This window comes from Canis lupus, chromosome 5, assembly GCF_011100685.1.
Source record: "Canis lupus familiaris isolate Mischka breed German Shepherd chromosome 5, alternate assembly UU_Cfam_GSD_1.0, whole genome shotgun sequence".
NCBI lineage: Eukaryota > Metazoa > Chordata > Mammalia > Carnivora > Canidae > Canis > Canis lupus.
Window position 1 is genome coordinate 32919278 of NC_049226.1, and position 27981 is coordinate 32947258.

Consider the following 27981-nt stretch of genomic DNA (forward strand, 5'->3'; position numbering starts at 1 on the left):
CACTTCGTTACAGGTTTAATGGTGTGCAAAGCACGCGCGATCGTGTTCAGAGATAGGGAGGCCCCGCCAGGCTCTCCCTCTGCACTTCAATAGAGACGATGTGGTGGCCGGGTACCATGGCCAGGCCCAGGACGCGGGGCTCCCCCGCGGAGAAGGAATCTGCAAAGAAGAGGTCAGAGCATCAGGGAGGTAGGCCAGAGCCGGTCCCGCCCCAGAACACCGGGGGACTCCGCCGCAGTCCCGGGAGGATGTCCTCGGGCACTGACCCGACGGCTTGAGGAACTCCTGCGCCGAGCCCAGGATGACATTGCAGTCGCGGTCGGTGCAGAGGAAGCAGCCGACCAGGGTCCGACCGTCTGTCATGCGAATGCGCATAGTCTTGTTGAGCAGCGCCTCTAGCTGCTGCCGGGCCCGCGCGGCCGGCGAGTCCTCGCGCTCCCCGTCTGAGTCCTGCGCGGGGCGGGACACGCGCTGAGACGGCGCAGCCCCGGCGGCCGCCCTCCCGCGGAACCACAGCTCCCGACAGCCCGCGGGGCGCTCACACGGAGCCCGGGGGCTGCCGGGAGCTGCAGTTCCCCCTCCGTCCCCCCCATCTTGCTCCCCGGCTGGCCCTCGATCCCAGAACCCGAGCCCGCGCTAACCCCGGCGCTGGAGCTGCTTTGACGCCGGCTGCAACAGCCATTCTCTTCTCGTAGCAGCATGGCTGGTCCAGCTCCGGCCATTTGCCCCGGGGCCGGCTCCGGGCCCTTCAACTTCCTAAGAACCTTTTGGGTCCGGTGGTCCGAGATCTCGCGAGTGCTCCCGACCTCTTTTCTTTCGCGAGATCACCTCCCCTCCTCCTCCTGTCTCCTGGGCAACTGCAGAGATCTCGCGAGTTTCTCCCACTGTTCCGGCACTGTGGCTCACTGCGGCCTACGGCGCCGGATGCCTTAAGATATCGCGAGAAGTTTTCCCTCTTTAGGTTCATACAAATCCTTCAGAAATCCTGGCATGTAGCGAGACGATCTTTTCTCGTCATCGCTTTGCACCCCATCGTCCCTTGCTTTTCTGCCTCGCGACACAGTCTGTCCTAAATATCCCCTCCAGCCCAGACCACTCTGAACACGGAGCTTTCGCTTCCCCCCGCCCCCAAACCTCTGCAGGACGCAACTCAGTTTCTTGAAAGCTAGATTCAGACTACGTTTCCCGTGAGCACGGACGGCCCCTCGTCCCGAGTGTTTGATCTCCGTGGACGGTGGCCGGGAAGGGACAATGGTTTCCATGTCAGCGGAGCAACGCGCTCGCTAGGAGGAAAGATGCCGCGCAGGGAGTGAATGAGTGAGTGAGTGAGGGCGTGCTGAGGGGCGACGAAGCAACCAGAGAAGCTGATGGCCGACAGTGCAGGAGCCATGCAGCGCCGGGGCCTCGTGGACGGGCCGGACTTTGAGTTTTTCCAGCGTCGCTATTTTACGCCGGCCGAGGTGGCCGAACACAACCTGCCGGAAGACCTGTGGGTGTCTTACCTGGGATCCGTGTACGACCTGACGCCGTTGGCTCAGGAGCACAAGGGTGAGGGCCGCTCCCTGGACCAGGGGCAGGGCGTGCATGGGAGCGGGGGCGGGCTTGGGCAGCCAGCCCTGACGGCGGCTGCTCCTTCCCCAGGGGACCTGCTGCTAAAACCCATCATAGAAGTTGCGGGCCAGGACATCAGTCACTGGTTTGACCCGAAGACCAGAGACGTGAGCCCTGCCGGACCGCGGGTTGAGGGTGGGGTGGGGGGAGAAGCGGGGGTGGCGGGAGTCGGAGGTGCTGACTGCCCCTCCCCCTTGCAACCCCCTCCCCAACCCTCTTTAAAGATCCGCAAGCACGTAGATCCGCTGACCGGAACGCTGAGATACCGCACCCCCCGGGGCCGCTTTCTGCACGTCCCGCCTCAGCTGCCCCGTTCCGACTGGGCCAACGATTTCGGGAAGCCCTGGTGGCAGGGGACGCGCTACGAGGTGGGGCGGCTGTCGGCCAAGACCCGGAGCATCCGCATCATTAACACGCTCACGTCGCAGGAGCACACGCTGGAGGTGAGAACGGGCGCCTGCGGGCAGGTTGGAGGGAACTGGGGATCCCAGCAAGTCTGCCAGGAGATCTTCGGGCCGTTGGGTCTCCGTAGAAAATGGGAGCAGGATCCCTTCCCTCCCATCTTTAGAGGCGACCGGGGAGGGCGGACCACCTGGAGAGCGGTCTCCAGGGTTGGGACCCTAGTAGTGGCCGGATCACAGGGTACCGAGACTCCTTCATACACCTTAGCCACGGTGGTGGCTTGGAAGCACTTCCAGGCTGTCTTTTGGAGAGCAGTTGCAGCCGGACTCTCTTATTAATAAACTCTGTTAAAGGGATGAGGGGAGGGGGCACTGACTCTGACCCTTTAGGGCCATCTGTTTGTTAAAAGTGGCTGCCCTAGAGACAGGTGACACTTCGGGGTCATTCACTGCGTGCTGGAGCCCCAGCTTCATTTGGGGACCAGAGAAGTGCCTAGAAATGCTATCCACCAAAGAGAGGCTCTCTGTTCTCAGCACTGTCATCTTTTGGGCTCCTGGCTTCAGCGTGGGACATGCACATGATGCATGCACGTGTCCCATCCGAAATCCTGGGGGATGGGGTGCTTTCATGTTCTGCAGGTGGGGGCCCTGGAATCAATGTGGGAAATCCTCCACCGGTATCTCCCTTATAACGCACATGCTGCCAGCTATACATGGAAATACGAAGGGAAGAAACTGAACATGGATTATACCCTGGAAGAGAATGGGATCCGGGATGAGGATGAAGAATTTGATTACCTCAATATGGACGGAACACTCTACATACCTGCCATACTGCTCTACTTCAATGATGACCTCACGGAGCTATAGGGGACGAGATGACTGCTTATGTAGACTCAAAACATGTTTTGAGTTTGCTATTTCTGTGCCCCTGCAGGAAGAGAGCCGGGAGTGGGGGGTGGCGGGCAGTGCTGGCTGAGACCTCCATTCCATGCTGGGAACTGGCCAGTGGCTCTTGCGTCCTTCTGAAGCGTGCACATCTTGTTTCCTAGGCCCACTGTGATTTGCTCAGAGAGAGTTAGGGAGAATGTTGGAAGCACGTTACTTAATTCTCAGGAGTGAAACGAGAAGTATCTTGGAGGAGGGAGACAGCCAGCCAGAGCTTAAGAAGAACTTTTAGACAGTCAGAGAAGAAGTCCTACCCAGGGATGAGGGATGGAAGGAGTTTTGTGGCAGTGCGGCAGGAAGATGGGATTTACACAGACAGGAACAGGAAATGTCTATTGCTAGCCTTACAAAACTGGCTGACTCGCCTCCTGAAGAGTGCTTGATAGTTGAAACCCCAAAGGGAAGAAAGAAAGTGAACGGTTAGTAGGTAATTAAGGCCACGTGCCTCATACACCCTTTTTAATACGACTACTCTAAGATGGGCACCATCCCCACGATTTTATACATGAGTCTTTTGAAGCTTAGATTTTTTTTTTTCCCCTATTGGGGGTTAGTAAGCAATGGGTGACCCTGGCAGCTTTGCCTCTAGCAAGTAAGAGGGGAGCTACCTAAACTCAACAATATTTAGTAGCACAGAAGCACACAAGTTAGCGGCCAGGATGCAAACTCGAATCCAAATCCAAAGTTCACGTTCTTTCAGTGCAGAGAGGACCTCGCTGTCCTCATCTCATTGCACAACAAGACCCTGCCAGCCTGTTGTGTTCGCAGTTTCTTCGGCCCTTAGTGTCTCGGGAAGGGAGTTAGCAGAGCTCTGTGATGGCAGGGAAGGGGCAGGGAGGAGGCTGGGAGGGCCACCAGCTAAGCAATGGCTAGCCAGGCTGCCCCCCAGTAGCCCACAGCTAAATCTTCTGGCTTTTCTGAGGCAAAGAGGTGGATGGATACGGACTCCATGGAAGACGAGAATAGGGAAAGGGCCTTTGGATAGGGGATCAAAATGGAGGCAGATGGTAGCACATATTCATGATGGGCCTGTGCCCCTTAGGGAAGGTGAGGAAAACAGGGTCCACTTGCAAGACAGCAACTCCACAGGGAGCTCGACAGGGGTGATGTAAAGAGAGAAGCTCACTGGGTCAGAACACTGGTGATCAAAAGACAACCGCGTGGGAGGCAGTGGCCAGATTTGTCCCCTTGAACCTTGGGAAGGGGGATGAGAATGACAGGTGAATGTCCCGACAGGGGCCACAGAGGCTCAGGACCAGGCTCATAGGCCTGGGCATTTTCAGAGGGGCTGGCTGAGGGGCTGCCCGGAGGTGGAGGCAGGTACCTGCCTCAGCACTTTCCAAACACACTGAGACCCAGGGCTGCCCCTTGTCCCGTCCTCCAAGAGGCCGTGAGTGATGAAGCTTTCTGATGTGTAGTCAACCCTGCGGTGGATTCATGTGCCTCTTGTTGGCTCAGTTGCACTGACCCGACTCTAGAACCCAAGCAATGCTGCTGCTCTGGCGCCAGCCTCCAGGGTCAGCCCAAACCTGCTCCCCTCCCCCCTCCCCCAGAGTCTTCCGCTTCAGTGCCTCCTGCTCCTTGCACCCTGGTCACCCTCCAAGTAGATCCTAGCCCCTAAATGCCCCAGGGGCATTGCTCCCTCTTCCTCCCAGCCACTGTCCCCTCTTGTCCAGACTGCTGTACTGATGTCCTAACCAGCCCCCAACTCCTGCCCCCACATGCAGCAGGACAGGTGAGCTCTGAGAACCAAACCCGGGCATCTGCCTCTGCTCCTTCAGATTCCTCAGTGGCTTCCAGGTGCTTTGGCAATAAAGCCCTGTCAGTCCGAAGACGCTGCATGAACCAGCCTGGGCCCGCCTCGCATTACTCTATTCTGTTCCATGTCCCTGCCGCCCATGGAATGTCCTCCTGCCTCAGGACCCCCACACACTGTTCCCTCTGCCCCCACACTCTTCCTCCCATCGACCCCCTAGCTGACCCTGCAGGTTTCTTCCTCTGGCAAGCTTTTCTGCTATCTTGGTGTAGAAAGCAAGACTTTCCATGAGATGGTCTCTTAGCATCGCCCTTATTTCAGAGCACTTCTTACAATGAAAATTTTAAGATCCTAGATGTGGTTGGCTGCTCAGCTGCTAGGCTGGAAGCTCATGAGGGCAAAGGCCGGGTCCACCTTGTTCATGGTCATCTTCCCAGTGTTGGGTGCATGGTAGCTGCTCAATAAACTTTGATAGAATGACCTCAAATGTTGAGTGAATCCATGTGTCCCTAATAATGAGTGGATGGGGCCTTGTGTCCTGGAGGCAAGGTGAGGCCAAGCAGTAGGAGGTCTGGCTCTCGGCTGGCTCCCCTCAGAACCAAGACCTAACACTAGAGGCTTCCTCTCCCCAAATTTGGAGGGGGGCATCCATCTGCCATTCCCCCATACTGCCACCAGGTGGCTGTAATCGCCTACAGAGTTGGCATGGCGGGGGAGGAGGGAGAACCTGCCCAAATTCTAAAGAGGTTACAATCAAAGGTGGTTCCTCCAGAGGTACAGGTGGAGGGAAGGATCAGAAAATATAAGGAAGGAATGCCTGGCAGGCTCCGTGGTTGAGCGTCTGCCTTCAGCTGAGAGCGTGACCTCGGGTCCTGGGACTGAGTCCTGTATCGGGCTCCTGGCAGGGAGCCTGCTTCTCACTCTGCCTGTGTCTCTGCCTCTCTCTGTGTGTCTCTCATGAATAAGTACAATCTTTTTAAAAAGGAAAAACCACATGGCTGCTATTTTATCAGTATTGGGTTAAATTCTGTTCTACATTTTGTCCACAAGCTCGTGCCAGGAAAGGAGTGCAGTTTGAGAGAAAATCCATGGGGTAGCACAAGTAGGAGCTCTGATTACAGGCAAGCGTGGGGGCTGTGGGAGGCCTACAGACCACGTGCTTCAAAGATAATAGACTACATTCCTTTAGGAATAGTTAGGGGCTCGTGTGTGCAGTGTAAGGCTTTTCACGAGGCACTCCGTCGTTCTCTCCCAATCCAAGGCTGGGTACTTGCATGAGTAAGTAGAAAATGCCTGGGCCAAAAATCTAGAGAGTAAATAACACATGAGTGTAGGCTCCAAGTCCTCTGGTGGTGACCTCTTTCGTTTTGGAGGGGCGTGGGGTGATAGCTGGGATATTGTGACTTCAAAGGACTCAACTGTCAAATACTTCCCACGACCGGGGTCCCTACAAGCACATATCACTGAAGATAATAAAGACATGTACGTCTTTGCAGGGAGCCGCCCACTCAGTGGGCTAAAACACACACACATGAACAGGGAAATGAAAACAGTATGTGATAAAGGACCAGATTATGGTATAGAGACTCTTCCACCTTAATGGCAAATCACAAGTGGATTCTTCTTCTTCTTTTTTTTTTTTTTTAATTTATGATAGCCACAGAGAGAGAGAGAGAGAGAGAGGCAGAGGGAGAAGCAGGCCCCATGCACCGGGAGCCCGATGTGGGATTCGATCCTGGGTCTCCAGGATCGCACCCTGGGCCAAAGGCAGGCGCCAAACCGCTGCGCCACCCAGGGACCCCCACAAGTGGATTCTTAAGCTGGATCTGCAGAACTGCAGAGGTGGTGTCTAAATATTCTGTGTGTGTGTTGGCACCTGTGTGCAAGCTCAGATATGTATTTTTTTTTTAAGATTTGTTTATTTATGACATAGAGAGAGAGGCAGAGACACAGGAGGAGGGAGAAGCAGGCTCCATGCCAGTAGCCCGACGCGGGACTCGATCCCAGGACTCCAGGATCACGCCCTGGGCCAAAGGCAGGCGCTAAACCACTGAGCCACCCAGGGATCCCCTCAGATATGTATTATTTTGGAGAAAGGAGCTATATTTCCCATCAGTATCAAAATGGCCCAATCCTCTGCCCTGAAATAGTACACACACGGGTAATTTAAAGACCCCCAAAAGTAAAATCGCCAAGGTGATAATGTAATGTAGTTCTGTCTCAATGCTCTATCTCAACTGTTACACCTGTGTTCCCACAGCAGCACTTCCTAAAGCTGCGACCCTTGGGGCTAAGTTTATGTCTTGTCTGAAGCATTTTACTACTGTCCCAAATTCCAATCTGGATGTACCCTGGAGCCGAATGAGGGGATCTCTCATTTAGGCTTGACTCTAACACCCAGCCACTGATGGCAGGGTAATGCGCCCAGCCCATGCAGCTGAGTTCAGGTAAACCGCACAGATATTGTTGATCTTTGGGACTTTACGATATTGGGACAACAGCCACTTTGTGAGGGATCAGCAAGAGCACACGGAGGTTTACTTGTAAAGAAAGCAAAGTTTGAAACCCGAATGATCTTGAAAACCAAAGATGAGGTGTTTAAAATACAAACAGGTAGGCCACCTGAGTCCTGGATAGTCCAGGCATGTGGCAAACACTTAAAATAAAAAAACAAAACAAAACAAAAAACAACCAAAAAGCTGGTGAATGAGTATGTCAAGTGAGGTCACTGAAATGGGGTTGGGGTAAAGAAGAGTGGGATGAAGAACCAGACAGTGGAGAGACCACCAGAATTGGGTCTCTCTCTTCCCTGCCTCTTGGGAGCCTAAGTTTAGCGGGAACTTGGGCTTTCGGCTTCCAGCATTCCACTCGCTCATCTCTGTATCCACAATGGCCATAGGACGCCTGACAAAGTGTGGCAAAAACTACATACTTGTATTTATTACGCAGGAAATAACGGGACACATAATCCCTACTGTTTGAAATGTCTGCACTCGGGAACCAAGTGGATGTGGATGATGTGAAGCCCCTAGCTGCTTGCCCAATCGCACTATGAGAAGAGAGCCAAAGAGATACCCTTGATCACATCCGTGCTGGGGAACACTGCCAGCTGTCCTCCAGAGCAGGAAAGGAGGTGAAATGTTCCCCCACCCTCATCAGAAGGCCCTGCTGTGTGGACCTTACTCCACCCCAGCTGGTCGTTGAGAATGACCCTGGCTGCAAAGATTGGAAGGCTGAGTGCTGGGGCCTGACTCTTCTAATAAAGACTGAATTATCCCAAATAATAAGAGAATTTGTGGTGCAGTCATTCCACTGGGTAGGTCACGGTATCTGGCTGCTCTCACTTCTGTCCTCCTGTTTGTTACCTTTCTGGCTGCTCTGCTGCTAGCCTGTGGGGTGGGCAGGAAGGAGGCAAAGGGGAGACAGGGAGGCTAGGGCCTCAATGGAAGCACCTGTCCTTGGCAGACCTTGGAGCGTGTCTCACTGGTGCAACGCACGTGACACCAGGACCCTTGGCTGCGAGGGATCTGGGATGGTTTTCTCTTTCTTTCTTTCTTTCTTTCTTTCTTTCTTTCTTTCTTTCTTTCTTTCTTTCTTTTCTTTCTTCTTTCTTTCTTTCTTTCTTTCTTTCTTTCTTTCTTTCTTTCTTTCTTTCTTTCTTTCTTTCTTCCTTCCTTCCTTCCTTCCTTCCTTCCTTCCTTCCTTCCTTCCTTCCTTCTTTCTAGATTTATTTATTTATTTATTTATTTATTTATTTATTTATTTATTTATTTATTTATTTTAGACAGAGAGAGAGAAGCAGAGACACAGGAGGAGGGAGAAGCAGGCTCCATGCCAGGAGCCCGACATGGGACTCGATCCCGGAACTCCAGGATCGCGCCCTAGGCCAAAGGCAGGTGCTAAACCGCTGAGGCACCCAGGGATCCCCGACGGTGTATTTTCTACTGACGCCCACAACTAAAGCAGGGTCAGGATGGATACTGGTGGGGACCAGCGATGTCTTCCGTGAATCATGAGCAATGCTGTTTGTCCACCTGTGAGCCACAAAAAGTTACTAGGTGCTGTGTCCTGTTGCAGATACTGGGGATGCGTAAGTGAGGGTCATGTGTGGGTTCCCGACTCCCAGGGACATAGCATTCTGGTGGGATAAACAGTAAATGCACAGGCAGGGTTACTGCACATAGTACTAAGAGCGATACACTGTATATGCATGTGCTCACACATACACCACATGCTCACATCTGCTACAAGTACTATAAAAACAAAGCAGCAGAGCCGCCTGAAAGAGTGATGGTCAAATGATCCGAGGCCTGCCTGGGCCAATGACACAGGCCAGGCCCCTGTGACCTGGAGAGCTGCATTCACCGGCCCCAATCAATCATTCACCTGCCATCACAACAGGCTTAAGAGCTGTTTTTATTGACACTGCAAAGCAAGGACGTGGAAGCAGAGAGAGATGAAGTAACTCGCCAAAGGTCACAGGACTACCTAGTTAGTAGCCAAGATGGGCTTCGAACCAAGCCGGTTGCGGGCCACCCACTTAACCACGGAGTGGCGCCACCTCCCTGCGTGCCACACACGGGTGCCGCCCCAGTGGCCTGCTTATTTATCTCAGCCAGCCCAGGACTCCGGAGGAGACTTCAAACAACCACTACCCTTCATTCTGCGGGTGGATGTGATGCGGGCAGGGCGCAGGGGGCACTGTGTGTTTCCACCCCCAGAGCCGCAGGATCTGCTTGCAAGGCGGCTCACCTGCACAGCAGCGAGGTGCTGGGGACGGTGGGGACCCCTTGACCTGCACCCCTCTGCAGGGCAGTGTGGGATCCCTCCCAGCCTGGTGGCTGGAGTCCTCTGTAATTACCAGGGAGCTTCCTACCCAAAGGGAGGGAACCATGTTGGGCTGCTCAGAGGGAAAAGGGTCAAAGTTACGTTGTAGCAAACACATGCTGCTGTGAGATGTGATTCCTGAGACACCCTCAACCCCCAGGATCCCTTCTGTCTCATGGCTTCCTCTGCATGGAACATTCCACCCCCCACTCATTGCTTGGCCAGCTCTTCCCCTTGAAAGCTGTGCTCCAGTGTCACCTCCTCAGGGAAGCCTTCCCGGATCCCTTTGCTGAGGTCAAATATTCCTTCACCCCCTCTCAGGCTCCCCTGCAATGAATTTATTGACTATAATTCACAGTTTAATGTCTGCCTTCCTTGCTTCTTAGATTCGAAGCTCTAGGAGGGCAGACAGCATGTCTCTGTGTCTCTGATCAGTCACAAATACCCAAGACTAAGTACAAGGTGCCTGAGGAACACGTGACTCCCAGCTGGGTGATCAGGGAAGGCCTCAGGGAGAAGCATCACCTTCAGCTGAGACCCAGAGGGCCAGGACAGGGATCAGAGGTGGGGCCGGGGGAGGGTAACCGGAGCCTGGTGGGCCAATGGCCTCCTGCAAAGAATAAACAGCACAAACAGTGCAGAGTTTAGGGGTAAGAGCAGAGAGCTCAGAGCTTGGAGAGAAGGCAAAGCTAAGAAACAGAGGCTAGGGGCTGGGGAGGGGAGGTGAGGAGGGGTGTGGAGGTCAGACCAGGTGGAGTGAGACTTTCTCAACCTGGCTTTTGTCTGTTGAGATATAATTCATACACTGTAACATTCACCCTTTCAAAGCATACAATTCAGGGTTAATGGTTTTATAGGGAGAAGGGTGCGATGGTGCAATCGGATTTGCATTTTAAGAAGGTGACTTGCCTCAGAGATGAGAGAGGGAGGGAGGAAGTGGAGCCATCCTGGAGAGGACTGGAGTGGCCAGGCTGGGACTAAGTCAGGGGCAGTGGAGGGCAGAGGAGGGCAGACGTAAGGACAGAATCGCACAGCTACATGATTCCTGGGAGCAGGAGCTGGGGCAGCAGGAGGAGACAAAGGGACACCCCACAGGGCAAGAGGGTGAAGAGTTCACTGGCAGAGCAGGGGACCTGATCTGGGAAGCAGGTGATGTGCTGTGAATTGGCTGGGAAGTGACCTGGGCCACACTAACACTGAACACCAATGTCCCGCTCTTATGGCTCCATGGGACAGGATCCTGAAGAGAGAAGAGGGCTCAGGGCTGGAGGTAGGGGTGTGAGAGCACAGCTGAGCAGCTGTCGCCAGGTGCTAGGCTTGGGGAAGAGCCCCTGGAGGAGGGAGAGAAGCCAGGGTGGTGAGACCATGGTGCGCCATGGACGCCAAAGAGAGAGTCTGAGAGGAGGGGGTGCTACACGGTGTGCAGCAGGTGTGCAGAGTTCCATCAAGACCCAGACGAGGAAACCACACCTGCAGGAGGCTTTGGAACCACTCACAGAATACTTCGCTTTCCTCAGATTCCCTTTCTATAGATGTAAACATCTACAGACCTATGAACACCTATGAACAATAGGAGGTAGTTTCCGCAAAAGGCATCAAGCAGGACACGATCTCTCTACGTAGAAGCTCCCTACGGTGTTGTTGAGAAATTAAATGAGATGGAGTATGGAAGAACCGCCAGCAGTACGAAGGGCGCTTTGAACGGGCACCCTAAAATTTCAGTTTTCTTTTCCCTTCCTCGGGCCAGCCACAATTTAGTAATTCATGCTTCTTGTGGGATTGCCTGAGATTCAGTGTTATTCAACATCCAGGTAACACTTGTCATGATTAGAAAACCAGTAGATCGGGGCGCCTAGGGGGGGCTCAGTGGTTGAGGGTCTGCCTTCAGCTCAGGTCCTGATCCCAGGGTCCTGGATCGAGTCTCGCATCAGGCTCCCCGCGGGGAGCCTGCTTCTCCCTCTGTGTCTCTGCCTCTCTCTGGGTCTCCCACAAATAAATAAAATCTTAAAACAAAAACAATCAGTGGGCATACCTGTGACTAACAATTGTGTTTGTGCCTCCATTAGAATGGGGTCCAAAAACCTGGTTTGTTTCCTATTTTCCAGGGTTGGGCTTATAGAGAGGAAGCTGGCGAGAGTCTGGAAACAGGGCCAACTATTGGGAGCAAGAGAAGCTGCAAGCAGTCCCCACCTCCTTCAGAGTTACATGCTGTCCGAACCTCAGGTCGCTGAATCCTCTCACCTTCAATCCCCTTAAGTGAATCTCTCTGCAGTGAGAAATGGCCAATGGTGAATGTGATTGGTTACGGTCGGAGTGGCCAGCATGGAGGTTAGCTCCCTAATCCTCTCCCTGAGACATAGGCCTGTTTCACGGGTGGGAAGGCTGAGACCAGAGGGAGAAGCCGCTCATCCAATGTCACTTTGTAGGTGGAAGAGCTTGGATTGCAGGTGCTCCCTGACCCCGAAGCTCAAACTCCAACGCAAGGACTGGGTAAACTTCATTACTTGGCTCTGGACTACATGCTAGGAGTTACACGGTTTTGGAAGATGGGATCTTTTTTAAAAAAAAGTTGATTTTAATTTACTGATTATATCTAATTTAGTCTAAAATTAAAATGACTTCTGGTGTGCCCAGGTAGCTCAGTGGGTTAAGTGTCCAACTCTTGATTTCAGCTCAGGTCATGATCTCAGGGGTTGTGGGATCGAGTTCTGCATCAGGATCCACGCTCAGCAGGAGTCAGCTTAAGGATCCTCTCTCCCCCTCTGCCCCTCCCCCTGTATGCTCTCTCTCTCTCTCTCTCAAATAAATAAATGCATCTTAAAAAAAAATAAAAACAAAATGACTTTTGTCCAGAGAGCTAAATGGTGAAAAGGCCCAAGGCAGGCCAAGACACAAGATGCAACAAGCTTGGGGTTGGCATTTAGTATGACAAATCTATCATCTGGAAGACAAATCTATAATCTGAAAGACAGTTAATCAGCCAGGAAAGGTGTCAGGGCAATTCTACTCAAATGGTGGGCTTGACATTAGATGGCATTTCTAGCTGGCCTGCCAATGGTATTAAGACACCGTTAAAAGGCAGAATGGAAGAAAGGGTTGGCTTCAGCCATTTGATTTCCATGACAGTGGTCCATTGGTGCAGGCCTAGGAGAAAGACCAAGGACTGGGCGGGGATGGGGGTGGCTTAGAGCTTCCTCCTCAACAAAGAGCCAGGGAATGAATTTAGTTAGAAGCCAGCAATAGAAGCGTAAGCAGATGTGAGATCACAGAAGCCAAGCAAAGACTATTTCAAGGATGGGGTGGCAAGTTAAGGACTCAGAAATAGCCTCTGTACTGGCAACCGGGTAGCTGTTGGTAGTCTGATGGCAGCAGCTTCGGAGGAGCTGGCATGTGTAGGCAGGTAGATGGTGAGTGCAGGCAGCGAGGCTGTGAATGGGCACAGGGAGGTAGGGCGGCAGCTGGAGGGAGGTGGGGGTCCAGAGGACTTCTTTTAAAGATAGGGGGATGTGGCTGAGAAGGAGCAGATGAAATGGGAGGTGAGGGAGCACTGCTGGATCCCAAGAAGGCGGCCGGGCTGGGGACCAGGGCCGGGGCCGCTAGACCAGCTTCCGACAGGACCATCAGGAGGGAGGACAGGGATCCCTGGGTGGCGCAGCGGTTTGGTGCCTGCCTTTGGCCCAGGGCGCGATCCTGGAGACCCAGGATCGAATCCCACGTCAGGCTCCCGGTGCATGGAGCCTGCTTCTCCCTCTGCTTGTGTCTCTGCCTCTCTCTCTCTCTCTCTGTGACTATCATAAATAAATAAAAAAATTAAAAAAAATTTTTAAGGAGGGAGGACAAAATATGCAGGCTTTTGTGCCTCAGTGCCAGGGAGCCTTCACCTGGTGATCCGGCCCCTGGAAGGGGAGAAGGCTTCCTACTGGGGTAATAGGGTGGAGGCGGCCTGAGGAAGGCAAGGACAGTTTGGAAAAGTAACCTTAGAGAACTGAAAGGAGGTGGGCTAGGGGAAAGGATTTCTGGGCAGGGCCTCGGGGGTTCCTTGGGCAGCTGGGTGGTAAGAGGCAGCAGAAGTGGCCACAGTTAGCAACGTGTGGGGGACAACTGGAACAGGACACCGGCCAGACAGTGGCTGAAATGACCGCGGGCTCTAAGCTGGACAGGGATCATGGCCGGTTAAGGCACTTGATTGTCTTACAGACCCAAGAACAGCAGAGAAATAACAGCCGGAGAGACAAATTTGCAGGCAGAACAGGGGGCTCGAAATCTAGAATTTCAGAAGAGGTAAGTGTAGAGGTGGGACCAGCATGGAATGGAGAGAAAGGTCTCTGGTTAGGGAGCCGAGGGCGGAAACCTGGCAAACCAGGTGCCACCCTTCAGTGAATGAGGAGCAGGACCAGGGGGGAGCACGGGCGGCCAGGAAGATGAGTGCCGGGGTGCCCAGCCAGGCTGCAGGACCTTCGGGTGGGGCTTGTCACCTGGGATGGGAGACCTGGAATCAACCCTGGAGATGAAGAAACAGATTCCTTTACATGTGTGGTCTCCAGACTTACTGGCCACTTTACTGTAAACTAGTTTTTGGAGACTACCCAACTTGGTGACCAAATGCTCGATACTACCTCCTCTTCTCTATTTCTGTATGTCTTTTAATTTTTAAATTTTATTTACTTGCTTTTTTAAAGATTTTATTTATTTATTCATGAGACACACAGAGAGGCAGAGACATAGGCAGAGGGAGAAGCAGGCTCCTTGTGGGGAGCCCGATGTGGGACTCGATATCAGGACCCCAGAATCACGGCCTGAGCCAAAGGCAGAGGTTCAACCACTGAGCCACACAGGTGCCCTCCTTTTTTCTTTTAATTTTTTTAAAGCTTAGTTTCAATTTTCACTGTAGAGCATACAGAAAATTCCAGGTAGGCAAGCATAATCAGTCTTATTCCTATCACTCAGCAGAAACCAGTATTAACATCTTAACCACTTCCTCCCTAGTATTTTCCTACATGGTTGCGATTATACTACATAAATGACTTTATATTGCCTTATGCAATTCACAGTAGATCATAAGCTGTTAAAAAAAAAAAAAAAGGAGCCATGCTGGCAGTAAGAACAGTGCTTGTTTCTAGAAGAGGCCTCTACTCGGAAGACATTGGAAACTTCTGGGGTGCCGTAAATATATTTTATGTCTTTACCTGGATGGTGTTTACACAAGAGTATACATTGGTAGAAACTCAAGATGTACACCTGAAAAAAACCTGACCAAGCAAACAAAAAACAAAACGAAATCAGATCATGTGCATTTGCTCAAGTCATTTTGTCAATGTGGAAAAAGGTGAACAGTCAGTGAATTTAGGACAGTGTATAGGTATCAACAGGTCAGGGAACAGCAGGTGTTGGTGGGAGTCTGGAGAAAGGGGACTGTTGGTGGGAATGCAAACTGGCACAGCCACTCTTGGAGAACAGTGTGGAGGGTTCTCAAGAAGTTAAAAGTAGAGCTACCCTACGACCCAGCAATTGCACTACTGGGTATTTACCTAAAGGATAAAAAAATACAAATTCAAAGAGATACATGTAGCCTGATGCTTATAGCAGCATTATGGGAAATAGCCAGATCATGGAAGCAGAGGGGGTGTCCATCCATTGATGAATAGATAAAGAAGACACGGTGTATGTGTGTGTGTGTATGTCTGTGTGTGTGTGTGTGTGTGTGTGTGTGTGTGTGTGTGTACTTGGAATATTACTCAGTCATGACAAAGAATGAAATCTTGCCATTGGCAATGACATGGATGGAGCTAGAATGCTAAGTGAAATAAGTCAGCCAGAGACAGACACATACCTCATGATCTCACTTGTAGGTGGAATTAAAGAAACAGAACACAGGAGCATTGGGGAAGGAAGGTAAAAATAAAACAGGACAAAATCAGAGAGGGAGTCAAACTATAAAAGACTCAATCATAGGAAACAAACTGAGAGTCGCTGGAGGGGAGGGGGACCTGGGGATGAAGTCACTGGGTGAGGGGCATGAAGGAGAGCACGTGATGTAACGACCACTGGGGGTTCTATACAACTGATAATCACTGACTTCTACCTCTGGAACCAATGATACACTGTATGTTAAGTAATTGAATTCAAATTTTAAAAACGGTTAAACAAAGAAACAAATGAGCAAGGGGGAAAAAGAGACAGAGGCAAACCAAGAAACAGACTCTTCACTGTAGAGAACACGCTGACAGTCACCAAAGGGGAGGGATGGGTGATGTATGTGATGGGGAGTAAGGAGCGCACTTGTGATGAGCACTGGGTGATGTACGAAGTGTTCAATCACTACATTGTACACTTGAAACATAATATTAGAATGTAAATAACAACTTAAAAAAAACGAGTATATAGTGACTACAGTGCTCTTTCCACTTTTCTGTAGGTTTGCAATTTCTCAAAATTGAGAAGTTACAGGTGGGAAGGGACCTAATCCCAAAGAAAAAGCAAGGAAACAATAACATAAAATTCAGGATACTGGGTGGGTGGAGGTGGGGGGGGGATGTGGAATGTGGGAAGATGAGACAGGGTCTTACATTTATTAAACCAGGTAATGGATTCGCATGTTCATTGTAATATTCTTTGTGGCTTATATATGTTATGTGGATTCTTTTGAGCCTATGGAATAGTTCTCATTAGTAGGTAAGAATTTTAAATTAAAAAGCTCCATAAATAACATGTTAATGGTTTCTCCTAATCTTTCATTGCTGACTTCCTCACCAAAACTACCTTTAAGGGTAACCAACTGCTGGGGTTGCTGGCTGGCTTGGTCAGTAGAGAATGGGACTCTTGAACGGTGGGTTCAAGCCCCATGCTGGGTGTAGAGATTACTTTAAAAAAAATGAAAATCTAGGGCACCCAGGTGGCTTAGTTGGTCGAGCGTCTGACTCTTGGTTTTGGCTCAGGTCATGATCCCAGAGTCATGGGATCAAGCCTTGCCTCGGGCTGTGTACAGGGGGGAGTCTGCTTGAGATTCTCTTTCTCCCTCTCCCTCTGCCCCTCCCCATTGCTCACACTTGCTAAAAATAAATCAAATATTTTTAAAAAATTAAAGTCTTAGAAAAAAGGTGATCAGCTGCCAAGAACAATACTTTTCACGGTTTGCACTTAAAAAAGAAAGTTGAGATATAATTTATATCCCATAAAATTTATGATTTCAAGGTGTCCAGGTCAGGAGCTTTTAATATAAGGTTTACAAGATTGTACAGTTACCTCCACTATCTAATTCCAGAGCATTTTCATCACTGCAAAAAGAAATCTACCCATTAGTACTCATTCCCTATGCTCTACTCCCCTCAGACTCTGGGCAACCACTACTCTGATTTCTACCTCTATGAATTGATCCATTCTGGACATATCATACAAGTGGAATCATATGACATGTGGCCTTTTGTATCTAGTTTCTTGCATTTAGTGTGATGTTACATGCTGCAGTGTTTATTGCTACTTCATTCCCTTTTCTGGCGGGATAATATTCTGGACATATTTTGCTTCTCCATTCATCGGTTGATGGACATCTGGGTTGTTTCTGCTGTGGGGTTATCATGAATAATGCCCCTATGAAGATGCACGTAAAAGTTTTTGCGTGGACACGTTTCAATTCTCCTGGGTACACACCTAAGATTGAAATCGCTGGGTCATACAATAACTCTGTATTTCACATTTTGAGGAACAGTCAGTTGGCGCTCTTCTGGCCCTCCACTAGGCATCCGGCAATACTGATCATGCCTGCCTGCTTCCAGAAGCTGTCTCCTTGTCCCACCACAGTAACACTATCTGGTGTACCTACCATTTTAGCAACTTCTGTTTTCCCTTTGGGTTCTCTTCTCCACTCTCCATTTTTCAAAGTTCCTCTGAACTTCTGGCCTCTACTCTTCACTTGATATACTAACAGTTCTTACCTTTTAAAGAGGTACCAACATCTACTAGAACTTTCTATCACAACCTTACCACCCTAGCTAGATGGGTCAACACACTACTTGCTAAGTACTTTCTTGATCAAAATAGACTTCTTCCTCCTTTCTGCTATACATCTTAGTGATGTTTAGGGACCTACTTCAGATACGACTATACATGAGAGGTCTTCAGTGATTCTCCCTCTCCCCACCAAGGTCTCTCTTCTCTGATTTCTCCGATTTTACAGCCCATAGCAATAATCACTACCACATATTGCTAGTTAATTTTTTGGTGTGTTTTACATCTAATCTCAAGTGTCTCTCCTCCCTCCGCCTAGGTAATCCTTTGGTCACTAAAAAATTTCCAGGCTGCTTTAAAAGATGCACAGTGAAAAAATGTTTTTCTTCTCAGTGGTAACCACTACATTTTCTTGTATAATCTCCTAGAAATATTTTATGGATATTTACACATTTTTTTCCTCTCATCAACAGTATCATATTATATATATGCTCTTCTGTACCTTTCCTTTCTTCCTTTCATACTCTCATTTGTATTTAAACTAGAACCCCCCCAAAAGTAAACTAGAACCCCATTGTTGTTTTCAAAAGTTGTGTACAAACTTACATTACAGCCACAGATTATACTTTGCTGAAGTATTTTCCTCCTCAAAGAATTAGAGATTAGTGAAGAATGATTTCTTTAGAGAAATTGTACTACTTGTTGTCCCTTTTGGCTTCATTTGTTAACGTGATCATAGGCTACTTAAATGTCTTTTTTTTAGGATTTTTTTATTTGAGAAAGAGAGTGAGCAAGTGGGGGGAGAAAGGGTAGGAGTAGAGAGAGAGGCAAGGCAGACTCTAGACTGAGCATGGAGCCTGATGCAGGGCTGGATCTCACAATCCTGAGGTTAAGACCTGAGCCAAAACCAAGAATCAGCTGCTCAACCGACTGAGTCACCCAAGTGCCCTTGTTTATACATATGATTAATATTTTCTCATTGTAAAAATTCAGAATTATAAATAGAGCTAAATACCCCCTTGACTATTCTTCCCCAAAAGTAAGCATGATTATCAATTTGGTATGTATTATGGCCAGAATTTTTAAAGGCATTTAATAAATATATAAAATACTTATATGTAACATATATAATTTATATAGAGAACATGTATAATTTATATGTAATTAAAAATTACATATGTCTGTAGAAACATAAAGCATTGTTTTTAGTTTCTTTGAACATAAACTAAATGATTATATTTACTGTTCTGCAGCTTGCTTTTTGTCTTTTGGTAATACAGTAATGAATCTTATCACATAGATGTAATTCACTTTCTCAATTGCTGGGTAGTTGATTTAGCTATTCCTTACTGCTGGAGATTTGGGTGTTTCTAATTTTTTGCTATTACAAATAATGCTGTAATGAATATCTTTGTACGTGTCATCTTATGCACACACAAGTATGATGACTGCTTCTCAGGGTAGATGATAAGAAGTGGAATTCTGTGTCAGAAAACATGTATATTGGGCAGCCCCGGTGGATCAGCAGTTTAGCGCCGCCTTCAGCCCAGGGCGTGATCCTGGAGACCGGGGATCAAGTCCCATGTCAGGCTCCCTGCATAGAGCCTGCTTCTCCCTCTGCCTGTGTCTCTGCCTCTTTGCCTCTCTGTCTCTCTCTCTGTGTCTCTCATGAATAAATAAAATCTTTAAAAAAAAAAAAAAAAGAAAAAGAAAAAGAAAACATGTATGTTTAGGGGCACCTGGGTAGCTCAGCTGGTTAGGCATCTGTCTTTGGCTCAGGGTCCTGCGATGGAGCCCTGCTTCGGGCTCCCTGATCAGTGGGGAGTCAGCTTCCCCCTCTGCACCTCCCCCCTGCTTGTGCTCTCTCTCTCTCAAATAAATAAATAAATAAAATAAATAAAATCAAAACAAACAAACAAAAAAGAAAAGTTTAAAGTAAGTTTAAAGGTGTACTTGAGGGGCACCTGACTGGTGCAGTTGGTAGTCAGAGTTGTGAGTTCCAGCCCAACATTGGGCAGACACATTACTTCAAAAAGAAAAAAGTTTAAAAGTGTACTAGATACAATTAAATGGACTATTGCCAGTCCTACAATATAGTTGTTTCAGATAAGTTATGCCTGGGGCCATCAATTTCACATTAGTCCCTTTAAAACCCGAGGATATCCCATTGACTTAGGCATTGTCTTGTCTCGTATATAGTACAAAGAATGCCAGACTAGAAATTGGAAGATAGAGGCTCAAATCCTGCTTCTGTTGGTAACAACCAACTTGATCTCAGGTAATCCTTTCAACTTAAGGGTCTGTTTTTGGATCTACAAAATTAGATGAAACGTGGTTTCCTAAAATATGGCCTCTACCACCATTGATAGCATGCAAGATCCTTTTATTTTTCTTGATTTTTATTTTAATAATTACTAGTATATTATTATTTTTTAATAATTACTTGTAGTTTACAGTTTCCTGGGTGGCTCAGTGGTTGAGCATCTGCCTTCAGCTCAGGACATGACCCTGGAGTCCTGGGATTGAGTCCCACATTGGGCTCCCTGCAGGAAGCCTGCTTCTCCCTCTGCCCGTGTCTCTGCCTCTCTCTGTGTCTCTCATGAATAAATAAATAAAATCTTTAAAAAAAAAAAAGTTACTTGTACTTTAAAATAAATTAGGAACAGGGCACCTGGGTGGCTCAGTCAGTTAAGTGTCTGATTCATGATTTTGGCTCAGGTCGTGATCTTAGGGTTATGACACTGAACCCCAAGCTAAGCCGGGCTCTGCGCTTAGCAGGGACTCTCTTTCTCTCTCCTCTGCCTCTGCCCCTCCCCCCACTTGCACTCTAAATAAATAAATAAATAAATAAACAAACTTAAAAAAAAAACAAATTAGGAAGTAATTCCCCTATCAAATCAAGGATTTATATGTATAGGTATTATTTCTCCATACCATGAAATTTACTTTTTATTTATTTATTTTTTTTATTTTTTTATTTTTTTGAAATTTACTTTTTAAAGGACATTTGTTTGGGGTGCCTGGCTGGCTCAGTCAGTGGAGTATGCAATTTTTGATCTCAGGGTTGTGGGTTTGAGGCCCACATTCAGGGCAGAGATTACTAAAAAATAATAATAATAAACTTTATTTATTTCTTTTAAAGGTTGATTTACTTATTTATTCATGAGAGACACACACACACACAGAGAGAGAGTTAGAGACACAGGCAGAGAGAGAAGCAGACTCCCTGCAGGGAGCCCAATATGGAACTTGATCCCAGGACCTCGGGATCATGCCCTAAGCCAAAGGCAGACGCTCAACTGCTGAGCCACCCAGGTGTCCCTAATAATAAACTTTAAAACAAAAATTTAAAGGACATTTGTTTAACTTAAAGCAAACTGACTTAAAGAAAAATAGCATGCGTACAACAGCACAAGGTGGTATGCAAATATGGCAAATCATGAATACAGTATAAGAAGAACTGAAGTTTCTTTCTTTGTTCGTGGAACCAAGAAGAGGTTAGATTAAAGCTATAGATCTCAGACTTTTGTTTTCTGGGTTTTCTTTAAAGATTGTATTTATTTATTCATGAGAGACACGAGAGAGAGGCAGAGACCTAGTGAAAGAAGCAGGCTCCCTGAGGGGAGCCCAATGTGGGACTCAATCCCAGGACTTGGGGATCACAACCTGAGCCAAAGGTAGATGCTCAACCACTGAGGCACCCTGATCCCACACCTTTGGACTTTGATAGCCAGCAAAACATAACAACAACAAAAAAGTATTGACCAACATGGAGTTGCTTTTTGTCTTAAGTACATTAAGAACAACAAAACTCAAACCTATATACCTATCACCGTTATTTAGTGAAATGATCCTTACAATGTTGTATAATTATAAAAGAAGTGCATGTTGAAAAATTTTCAGGGATCCCTGGGTGATGCAGCGGTTTAGCGCCTGCCTTTGGCCCAGGGCGCGATCCTGGAGACCCGGGATTGAATCCCACATCAGGCTCCTGGTGCATGGAGCCTGCTTCTCCCTCTGCCTATGTCTCTGCCTCTCTCTCTCTGTGTGACTATCATAAATAAATAAATAAAATTTAAAAAAAAAGAAAAATTTTCAAATGTATGGAAGTATAAAAAGTCACTTTCTTTCTCTTCCTTCATAAAATCTATTATGGACCTCCTTCCACACAGATCTTATTTTTAGAAAGGTCATTTTTATTTATTTTTTTAATTAATTTATTTATTCATGAGCGACAGAGAGAGAGGGAGAGACACAGGCAGAGGGAGAAGCAGGCTCCACACAGGGAGCCTGACGTGGGACTCGATCCCGGGTCTCCAGGATCACACCCTGAGCTGCAGGCAGCGCTAAACCGCTGCACCACCGGGGCTGCCCAGAAAGGTCATTTTTAAACAAATATATTATTAATATACGAGCATGCATATATATGACATGCTTTTTACATACATAGTATATTCTGTATTTACTCCATATAAAAAATCTATATAAGAAATAGGTCATTTGGGGCACCTGGGTAGCTTAGTTGGTTAAGCGTCTGCCTTTGGCTCAGGTTATGATCTCGGGGTTCTGAGATCGAGCCCCACATCAGGCTCCTCGCTTAGCAGGGAACCTATCTCTTCTGCCTCTGCCCCTCCCCCTGCTTGTGCTCTCTCTGTCAAATAAAATAAAATCTTAAAAAAAAAAGTCATCCTAGAACAAAGGACAGACCTTCCCAGGGAGGGATGGTGGCAAGCTTATTTAGCCATTTGGAAACCACTGGTCTAGATGCCTTTCTAAAATTCCGTGAATAAGTCTAGAGTACCCTCAGTATTTACATGACTTGCATGATTACCATTAAATTATAGATTTCAGAAGACAACCAGGAATCTCTTTTAACATTTCCTTGAGTAGATATATCATAGGCCGCAGAGCGATTTTTCAGTCTTCTGACCTGCCTGGTGCCACGATGACACGTCTGTGCTCTACCAATCGTTGTCACCGGTTCCCTACATCAGAGTTTTAACCCGGGCCCAAAGATTTCTGGGTGTTCCTAACACCGTGAAAACATACATGGTATTTTGCACATACCAGTCGATCCCTGAACAACATGAGGGCTAGGGGTGCTGACCCTCTGTGTGGTGGAAAATCCGTGCACAATTTTTGACTTTTTTTTCCTAAAGATTTTATTTATTTATTCATGAGAGACACAGAGAGAGAGGCAGAGACACAGGCAGAGGGAGAAGCAGGCTTCCGGTAGGAAGCCCGAGGTGGCACTCGATCCTGGGTCTCCAGGATCACACCCTGGGCTGAAGGTGGTGCTAAACTGCCGAGCCACCCGGGCTGCCCCGGCTTTTGACTTCTCGTAAGGTAACCACTAATAGCCTACTATAGACCAGAAGCCTTTTGGACACCACAAACAGTTGATTACTCATATTTTATACGTACTACATACTGTATTCTTACAATAAAGCTGTGAGAAGATAAAATATTACTATGGGGCGGGGTGCCTGGGTGGCTCAGTGGGTTGAGCAAATGACTATTTTAGCTCATATCATGACCTCAGGGTCATGGGATTGAGCCCTACATCAGGCTCTGTGCTCAGCATGGAGTCTGCTTGTCCCTCTCCCTCTGCTCTTCCTCCTGCCCCTACTTGTGCTCTCTCTTAAATAAAATATTTTTAAAAAATGATATTAAGGAAGTCATAACAAAAACACGTTTATAGGGCAGCCTGGGTGGCTCAGCGGTTCAGCGCTGACTTTAGCCCAGGGCGTGATCCTGGGGTCCCAGGATCAAGTCCCATTTTGGGCTCCCCACATGGACCCTGCTTCTCCCTCTGCCCCTCTCTCTCTGTGTCTCTCATGAGTAAATAAATACAATCTTAAAAAAAAAAAAAAAAATGTTTACAGGGCAGCCCCCGTGGCGCAGCGGTTTAGCGCCGCCTGCAGCCCAGGGCGTGATCCTGGAGACCCCGGATCAAGTCCCACGTCAGGCTCTCTGTATGGTGCCTGCTTCTCCCTCTGCCTGTGTCTCTGCCTCTCTCTCTCTGTCTCTATGAATAAATAAATAAAATCTTTAAAAAAGGGATCCCTGGGTGGCGCAGCGGTTTAGCGCCTGCCTTTGGCCCAGGGCGCGATCCTGGAGACCCGGGATCGAATCCCACGTCAGGCTCCTGGTGCATGGAGCCTGCTTCTCCCTCTGCTTGTGTCTCTGCCTCTCTCTCTCTCTCTCTCACTGTGTACCTATCATAAATAAATAAAATAAAATAAAATTAAAAAAAAGTGTTTACAGTACCGTATCCATATTGTAAGGTTTTTTTTTTTTTTAAGATTGTATTTATTCATGAGACACAGAAAGAGAGAGGTAGAGACATAGGCAGAAGGAGAAGCAGGCTCCCTCTGGGGAGCCGGATGCAGGACTCAATCCCAGGACCCTGGGATCACAACCTGAGCCAAAGGCAGACCCTCAACCACTGAGCCACCCAGACGTCCTCGATACTGTAAGTTTATGTCATCTGTTTACAAGATGAATCATCTGTCAGTACCTATGTCTATACTGTCTGATAGAATATAGACACTTGGTAGATGTTATATATCGTGGATGTGCATTGCTAATACTGGATGTCAAAATGAAAACATAGCATGTGGTCTCTAATATTTTTGTGCATAAGTCTGAACTTTAAAAAATAGATTTATGTGATATTTTAGGTAGCAAATGAAAAACTGGTATCTACATGTATTTTATGCATTCGTGAAATAACCTTTTTCTTACTTTTGTCAATGATTCTAGGCTATGCAGTGAATCTGCAAGTTTTTTCAAATTATCACACATCTCCAAAATATTTTCCAATATATTTATTGAAAAAAAATCCACATAAAGTGGACCCACGCAGTTCAAACCTGTGTTGTTCGAGGGTCAACTGTATACTGTTTTTCTGGGGGAAGGGCTTGTAGCTTTCCATGAACCAAAAAGGATTAGCAACTCTTGTTTTGGATAAGTAAGTTTCTTGCTTTTGCTTTAAAGAAGTAATCTTGTGGCTTAGGAGTCCCTCAAAATTTTCTTCTAGTTCTTTCTTGGGGGCAGGGGGTGTCTAATTTCTGGTTTGCATTAGACAGGCTGTGTGCCTAAGTTCCTTTTTCTCACCTTAATGGTCTTCTCATTAAAACCAAAAACCATTCTGCTCTAACCATGAGGTGGATGGCATTTTAATTTTGTATTTCAGTTTTAGTTTCTGAAGTAGAGAGAGAGAGAAAAAGGCAGGGGGCAGTGCCCACGTTGACACTGACAGGTACGGGGACAAGCAACTAGAGACAGGGAGATATGTGGGCACAGAAAAAAGGCCTAAGGACAGACAGACACAGGGAGGCCGGTAAGAGTGCAAGGAGAGACCAGGGAGGACAAGCAGGCCTCGGGAGAGAGAGAGAAGGCAGGCCAGCCGGGAGGGGAAAGAACAAGGAGAGAGAGAAGACAAAGTGGTAACAGTGTCTAATGCCGCACGGGGCTCGGTGACTGATAAAGTGCCATCACATACATTACCACAGGCAGACAGGGAGAATCCGGCAGATAGATGGGGTGATGGAGGGATGTAGGCCAATCAGACAGAAGAGGGGGAAGGTGGCCAATCAGAGGGACGCTGGAATGCAGCCCCAGACAGACAGTTGAGGGGAAGGACAGAACCAAGAAAAGAGAAGTGAGAGAGGGCGGGCGGGAAAGAGGACAGAGGCCCAGAAGCCTGGAGGCCCAGAGGCAGAGGCTGACACCATGCGATTCAGGAATACGGGCAAAGGGCAGTGCGCTCTGTGCCAAAGTTTCCTTGTTGTCCTTCTGGAGAGACCTGGACAGAGGGCATGTCTTTGTTTCCCCCCCAGGACTGAGCGTCACCATCCCCGAGGTGGCAGGGCAGAGGAGCCCACAGGAAGGAGGAGAGGGGGAGAAAAGTGAGAGGAGGAAACAGTTGTTCAGACCAGGAGGAAGACGCACTCCAGGGATCTAGAATCCTAGGCCTGTCGAGACTGCACCCGGATGGGTGTGCACGCAGATGTGCTGGGAAGGCCGCACGGGCCTGCATGGACTCTGTACACACGGGCTACCTATACCTTAGTAACCGTGCCCGTTTATATGTGGTCCTTTTCAGTTCTCCCTGGGCCTTCACATCTGTGTTGGTTAATACGCAGCTCGCTGGCGATGAGAGGACCAGCAGAGCTGTGCTGTCTCCAGGTAGCTCATTACTCAGAGGAGGACCCAGGAGGGAGCTGGCCTTCCCAAGCATCCTCAGGTACTGGCAACAAAAGCACACAACTAGCAGCCCGTCAATCAAAGAGACAGGTGCCACCGAGTCGACTCAAAAAGACAAGGAGCAAGAAATGGCAAGCCCAGGGAAGTGGGAAAGCATATTGATAAGAGTGACAGAAAAGGAAGTGTCCAGCACAACAGGGAGGAAAGTAGGAAGGGGTGTGGCCAACAGCAAGTGGACTCAGATATGCCTGGCCTCTCCTCTGGAACATCCAAGAAGCATCAGGCAGTGACTACTTCTGGGGGAGGAACAGGGGACCCCGGGGAGAGATGCAGGAGGGAGGCTTACTCCCCACAGGACACCGTTAGCACTTCACATATCTTGTGCTGTGTATGTACTGCCTATCTGAACCCCGAGGGACAAGGAAAGAAGAAGAAAAAGATGAGAGAGCAGGTGGAGACGTGACCAGCCAGAGCCAGCCAGGCAGACAGCGGCAAAAAGGCGGGAAAGAGCAGGCGCTGCAAAGAAGGTAGTAGGGAGGCTGGGGTGGGCTGCTCGTCTAAGGGAAGAGGGAAAAGACACGACGATGGTGCAACCAGAAGGCCCAGAGACTCAGGGGCACGGGGGCAGCCAGCCTTGGGGCAGAGAGGCCACCCGTATGGATGGGGGTGCAGCTTTGAGGAAGCCAAGGAACCAAAAGCTGCCAGGAAGTCAGACTGGAAGGATGCAAGGACTGGACGGTGGGGCAGGTGGCCGGGAGGCCGGACGTCCAGGGAGGTGAATGTAACCCACCCACCCCACGGGCACACACGTGAGTGGTGGGCCATGCAGAAGGGCAAGAGAGGAGGCCCACCAAGATGGGGAAGCATGGCAGGCCCTGGAAGGTAGACAAACCAAGAGACGGGGGCTAAAAAAGTGACAGAGACAGGCAGGCGGGGAGACAGATGGCTGGAGAGAGAGTGGTGGGCAAACAGCCAGAGAAGCAGACAGACAACCGAGAAAGAGGCTGCCAGCCAGTCAGGGAGGAGCAGACAGGCAGGCAGGCAAACATCATAACAGGAGCAAGCAGGTAGGGAGGCAGGCGGGAACAACGACCCAACAAGGGGAAATGGAGAGGTCGTCGGAAAGGAAAGAGGCCAGGCGAGGGCAGGCCAGGCGGGCAGAGGGGGGCCCTGGACCAGAGGGGGAAGGGAGCAAATGAGTAGATCCACATGCAAAGCACACTTAACAACATGACAAATGTTTGGACAGGCAGGCACACCTGCAGCTCCTGGCACACGTGGTGAGCGGGCCTGGGTGCTTGGCACCCAGGCAGGGGGTGCAGGGAGATGGGGCAGCTACGGTGCACACCAGTGTGTAGGCTGGCCCATATCCACGTGGGGACACTTCTCCCAGACAGACAGATACACACACACACACACACACACACACACACAGAAGGGCCAGAGAGAGGAGGGAGCCGGACACACACACACACACACACACACACACACACACACACACACACGAGGATGACACACATGGAGTCAGAGGCCGGAAAGAGAGAAGTAAACACAAACAAGACAGAGGTGGAAAGTCACTTGGAGGTGACAGAGCCTGAGAGTCCAGAGAATCGAAGGGATGGGAGTCCGTGTGTGTGTGGGGGGGGGTGAAGGGGGAATAAAATTACACGTACAGAGGAGCCCACGCACAGAAAGAGGAGGATACCCAGATGGCCTCGTACAAAGAGACCGGGCAAGGGAACAGACTGGAACAGAAGAGGGACAGGAGGTAGACTGAGCACACAGGAAGGACACAGGAGCCGAGACGGGAGACATCCAAAGGCCAGGTTAAGAAAAAGATGGACATCCACGCTCAATGAAGTGCATCAGTGTGCATGTGTGTAGGGGGGTGGCGTGTCAATAAAGAACATTCCAGCCTCCTAAGCAAACATTGGCATGGTATCCCCTGTCATTAATGCTTTCTGGTTGCTGCCTACCTACCCCTCAGGCCTGAGACGCTCTGGAGGACTGCGGGGCTGCCAGGCCGGGGCAGGGGGTTGGCAGCTACACTCCAGGGGGAGAGAAATAACCCAGGACAGAAAGGATGCCCTGGGGCAAGGACAGGCAAAAAGAGATGAAAAGAATGAAAGGAAGGTGGAGTTAGGAAAGGTGAGGACCAAAAAAAAAAAAAAGGTAGATCTGAGCTTTTCGCCTTCCCTCCTTTGCTAGCACTGCTCCAGAGGCAAGTTTTAGAGGACTTCACTGATGGAATCTCTGGACAGGAGAGCCACTTTTGGACTCCTC

General features: G+C 48.9%; 2 protein-coding genes, 1 long non-coding RNA gene and 1 other non-coding gene across 10 annotated transcripts in view; 2 read left to right on the forward strand and 2 right to left on the reverse strand.

Annotated features, from left to right (window-relative positions):
* Window positions 1-1727, reverse strand: NAA38 (N-alpha-acetyltransferase 38, NatC auxiliary subunit). 2 transcript variants are annotated; one of them, XM_038536768.1, is made up of 3 exons: window positions 1503-1727; window positions 267-450; window positions 1-159 (listed from the first exon to the last, which is right to left on the reverse strand). In XM_038536768.1, the coding sequence occupies exons 1-3, from the start codon at window positions 1584-1586 to the stop codon at window positions 47-49; spliced, it is 381 nt and encodes a 126-aa protein (XP_038392696.1). In that variant the 5' UTR covers window positions 1587-1727; the 3' UTR covers window positions 1-46. The 2 variants fall into 2 exon arrangements, with proteins under 2 accessions (XP_038392696.1, XP_038392697.1); XM_038536769.1 differs by lacking the exon at window positions 1503-1727 and adding an exon at window positions 642-1468.
* Window positions 152-12353, forward strand: CYB5D1 (cytochrome b5 domain containing 1). Of its 5 annotated transcripts, none has more exons than XR_005359468.1 (6): window positions 152-1548; window positions 1642-1718; window positions 1836-2054; window positions 8501-11871; window positions 11970-12033; window positions 12216-12351. XR_005359468.1 is itself a non-coding variant. In XM_038536765.1 (4 exons), the coding sequence occupies exons 1-4, from the start codon at window positions 1368-1370 to the stop codon at window positions 8675-8677; spliced, it is 654 nt and encodes a 217-aa protein (XP_038392693.1). In that variant the 5' UTR covers window positions 152-1367; the 3' UTR covers window positions 8678-12353. The 5 variants fall into 5 exon arrangements, 3 of the variants coding, with proteins under 3 accessions (XP_038392693.1, XP_038392694.1, XP_038392692.1); XR_005359467.1 differs by having other exon boundaries at window positions 8501-11766; XM_038536765.1 differs by having other exon boundaries at window positions 8501-12353.
* MIR8867 (microRNA mir-8867) lies at window positions 3037-3177 on the forward strand. The gene has a single exon (NR_128820.1). It is a non-coding gene; the product is annotated as a microRNA mir-8867 (primary transcript).
* The window catches only part of LOC111095880, a 21590-nt gene continuing 2129 nt past the window's right edge, over window positions 8521-27981 (reverse strand). Inside the window, exon 3 of one of the 2 annotated variants that reach the window (XR_005359469.1) lies at window positions 8521-8750. This is a non-coding gene — a long non-coding RNA (uncharacterized LOC111095880). Of the gene's footprint in view, window positions 8751-14702; window positions 14793-27981 lie in introns of those variants that run through there. The other variant, XR_005359470.1, reaches the window with a different exon arrangement.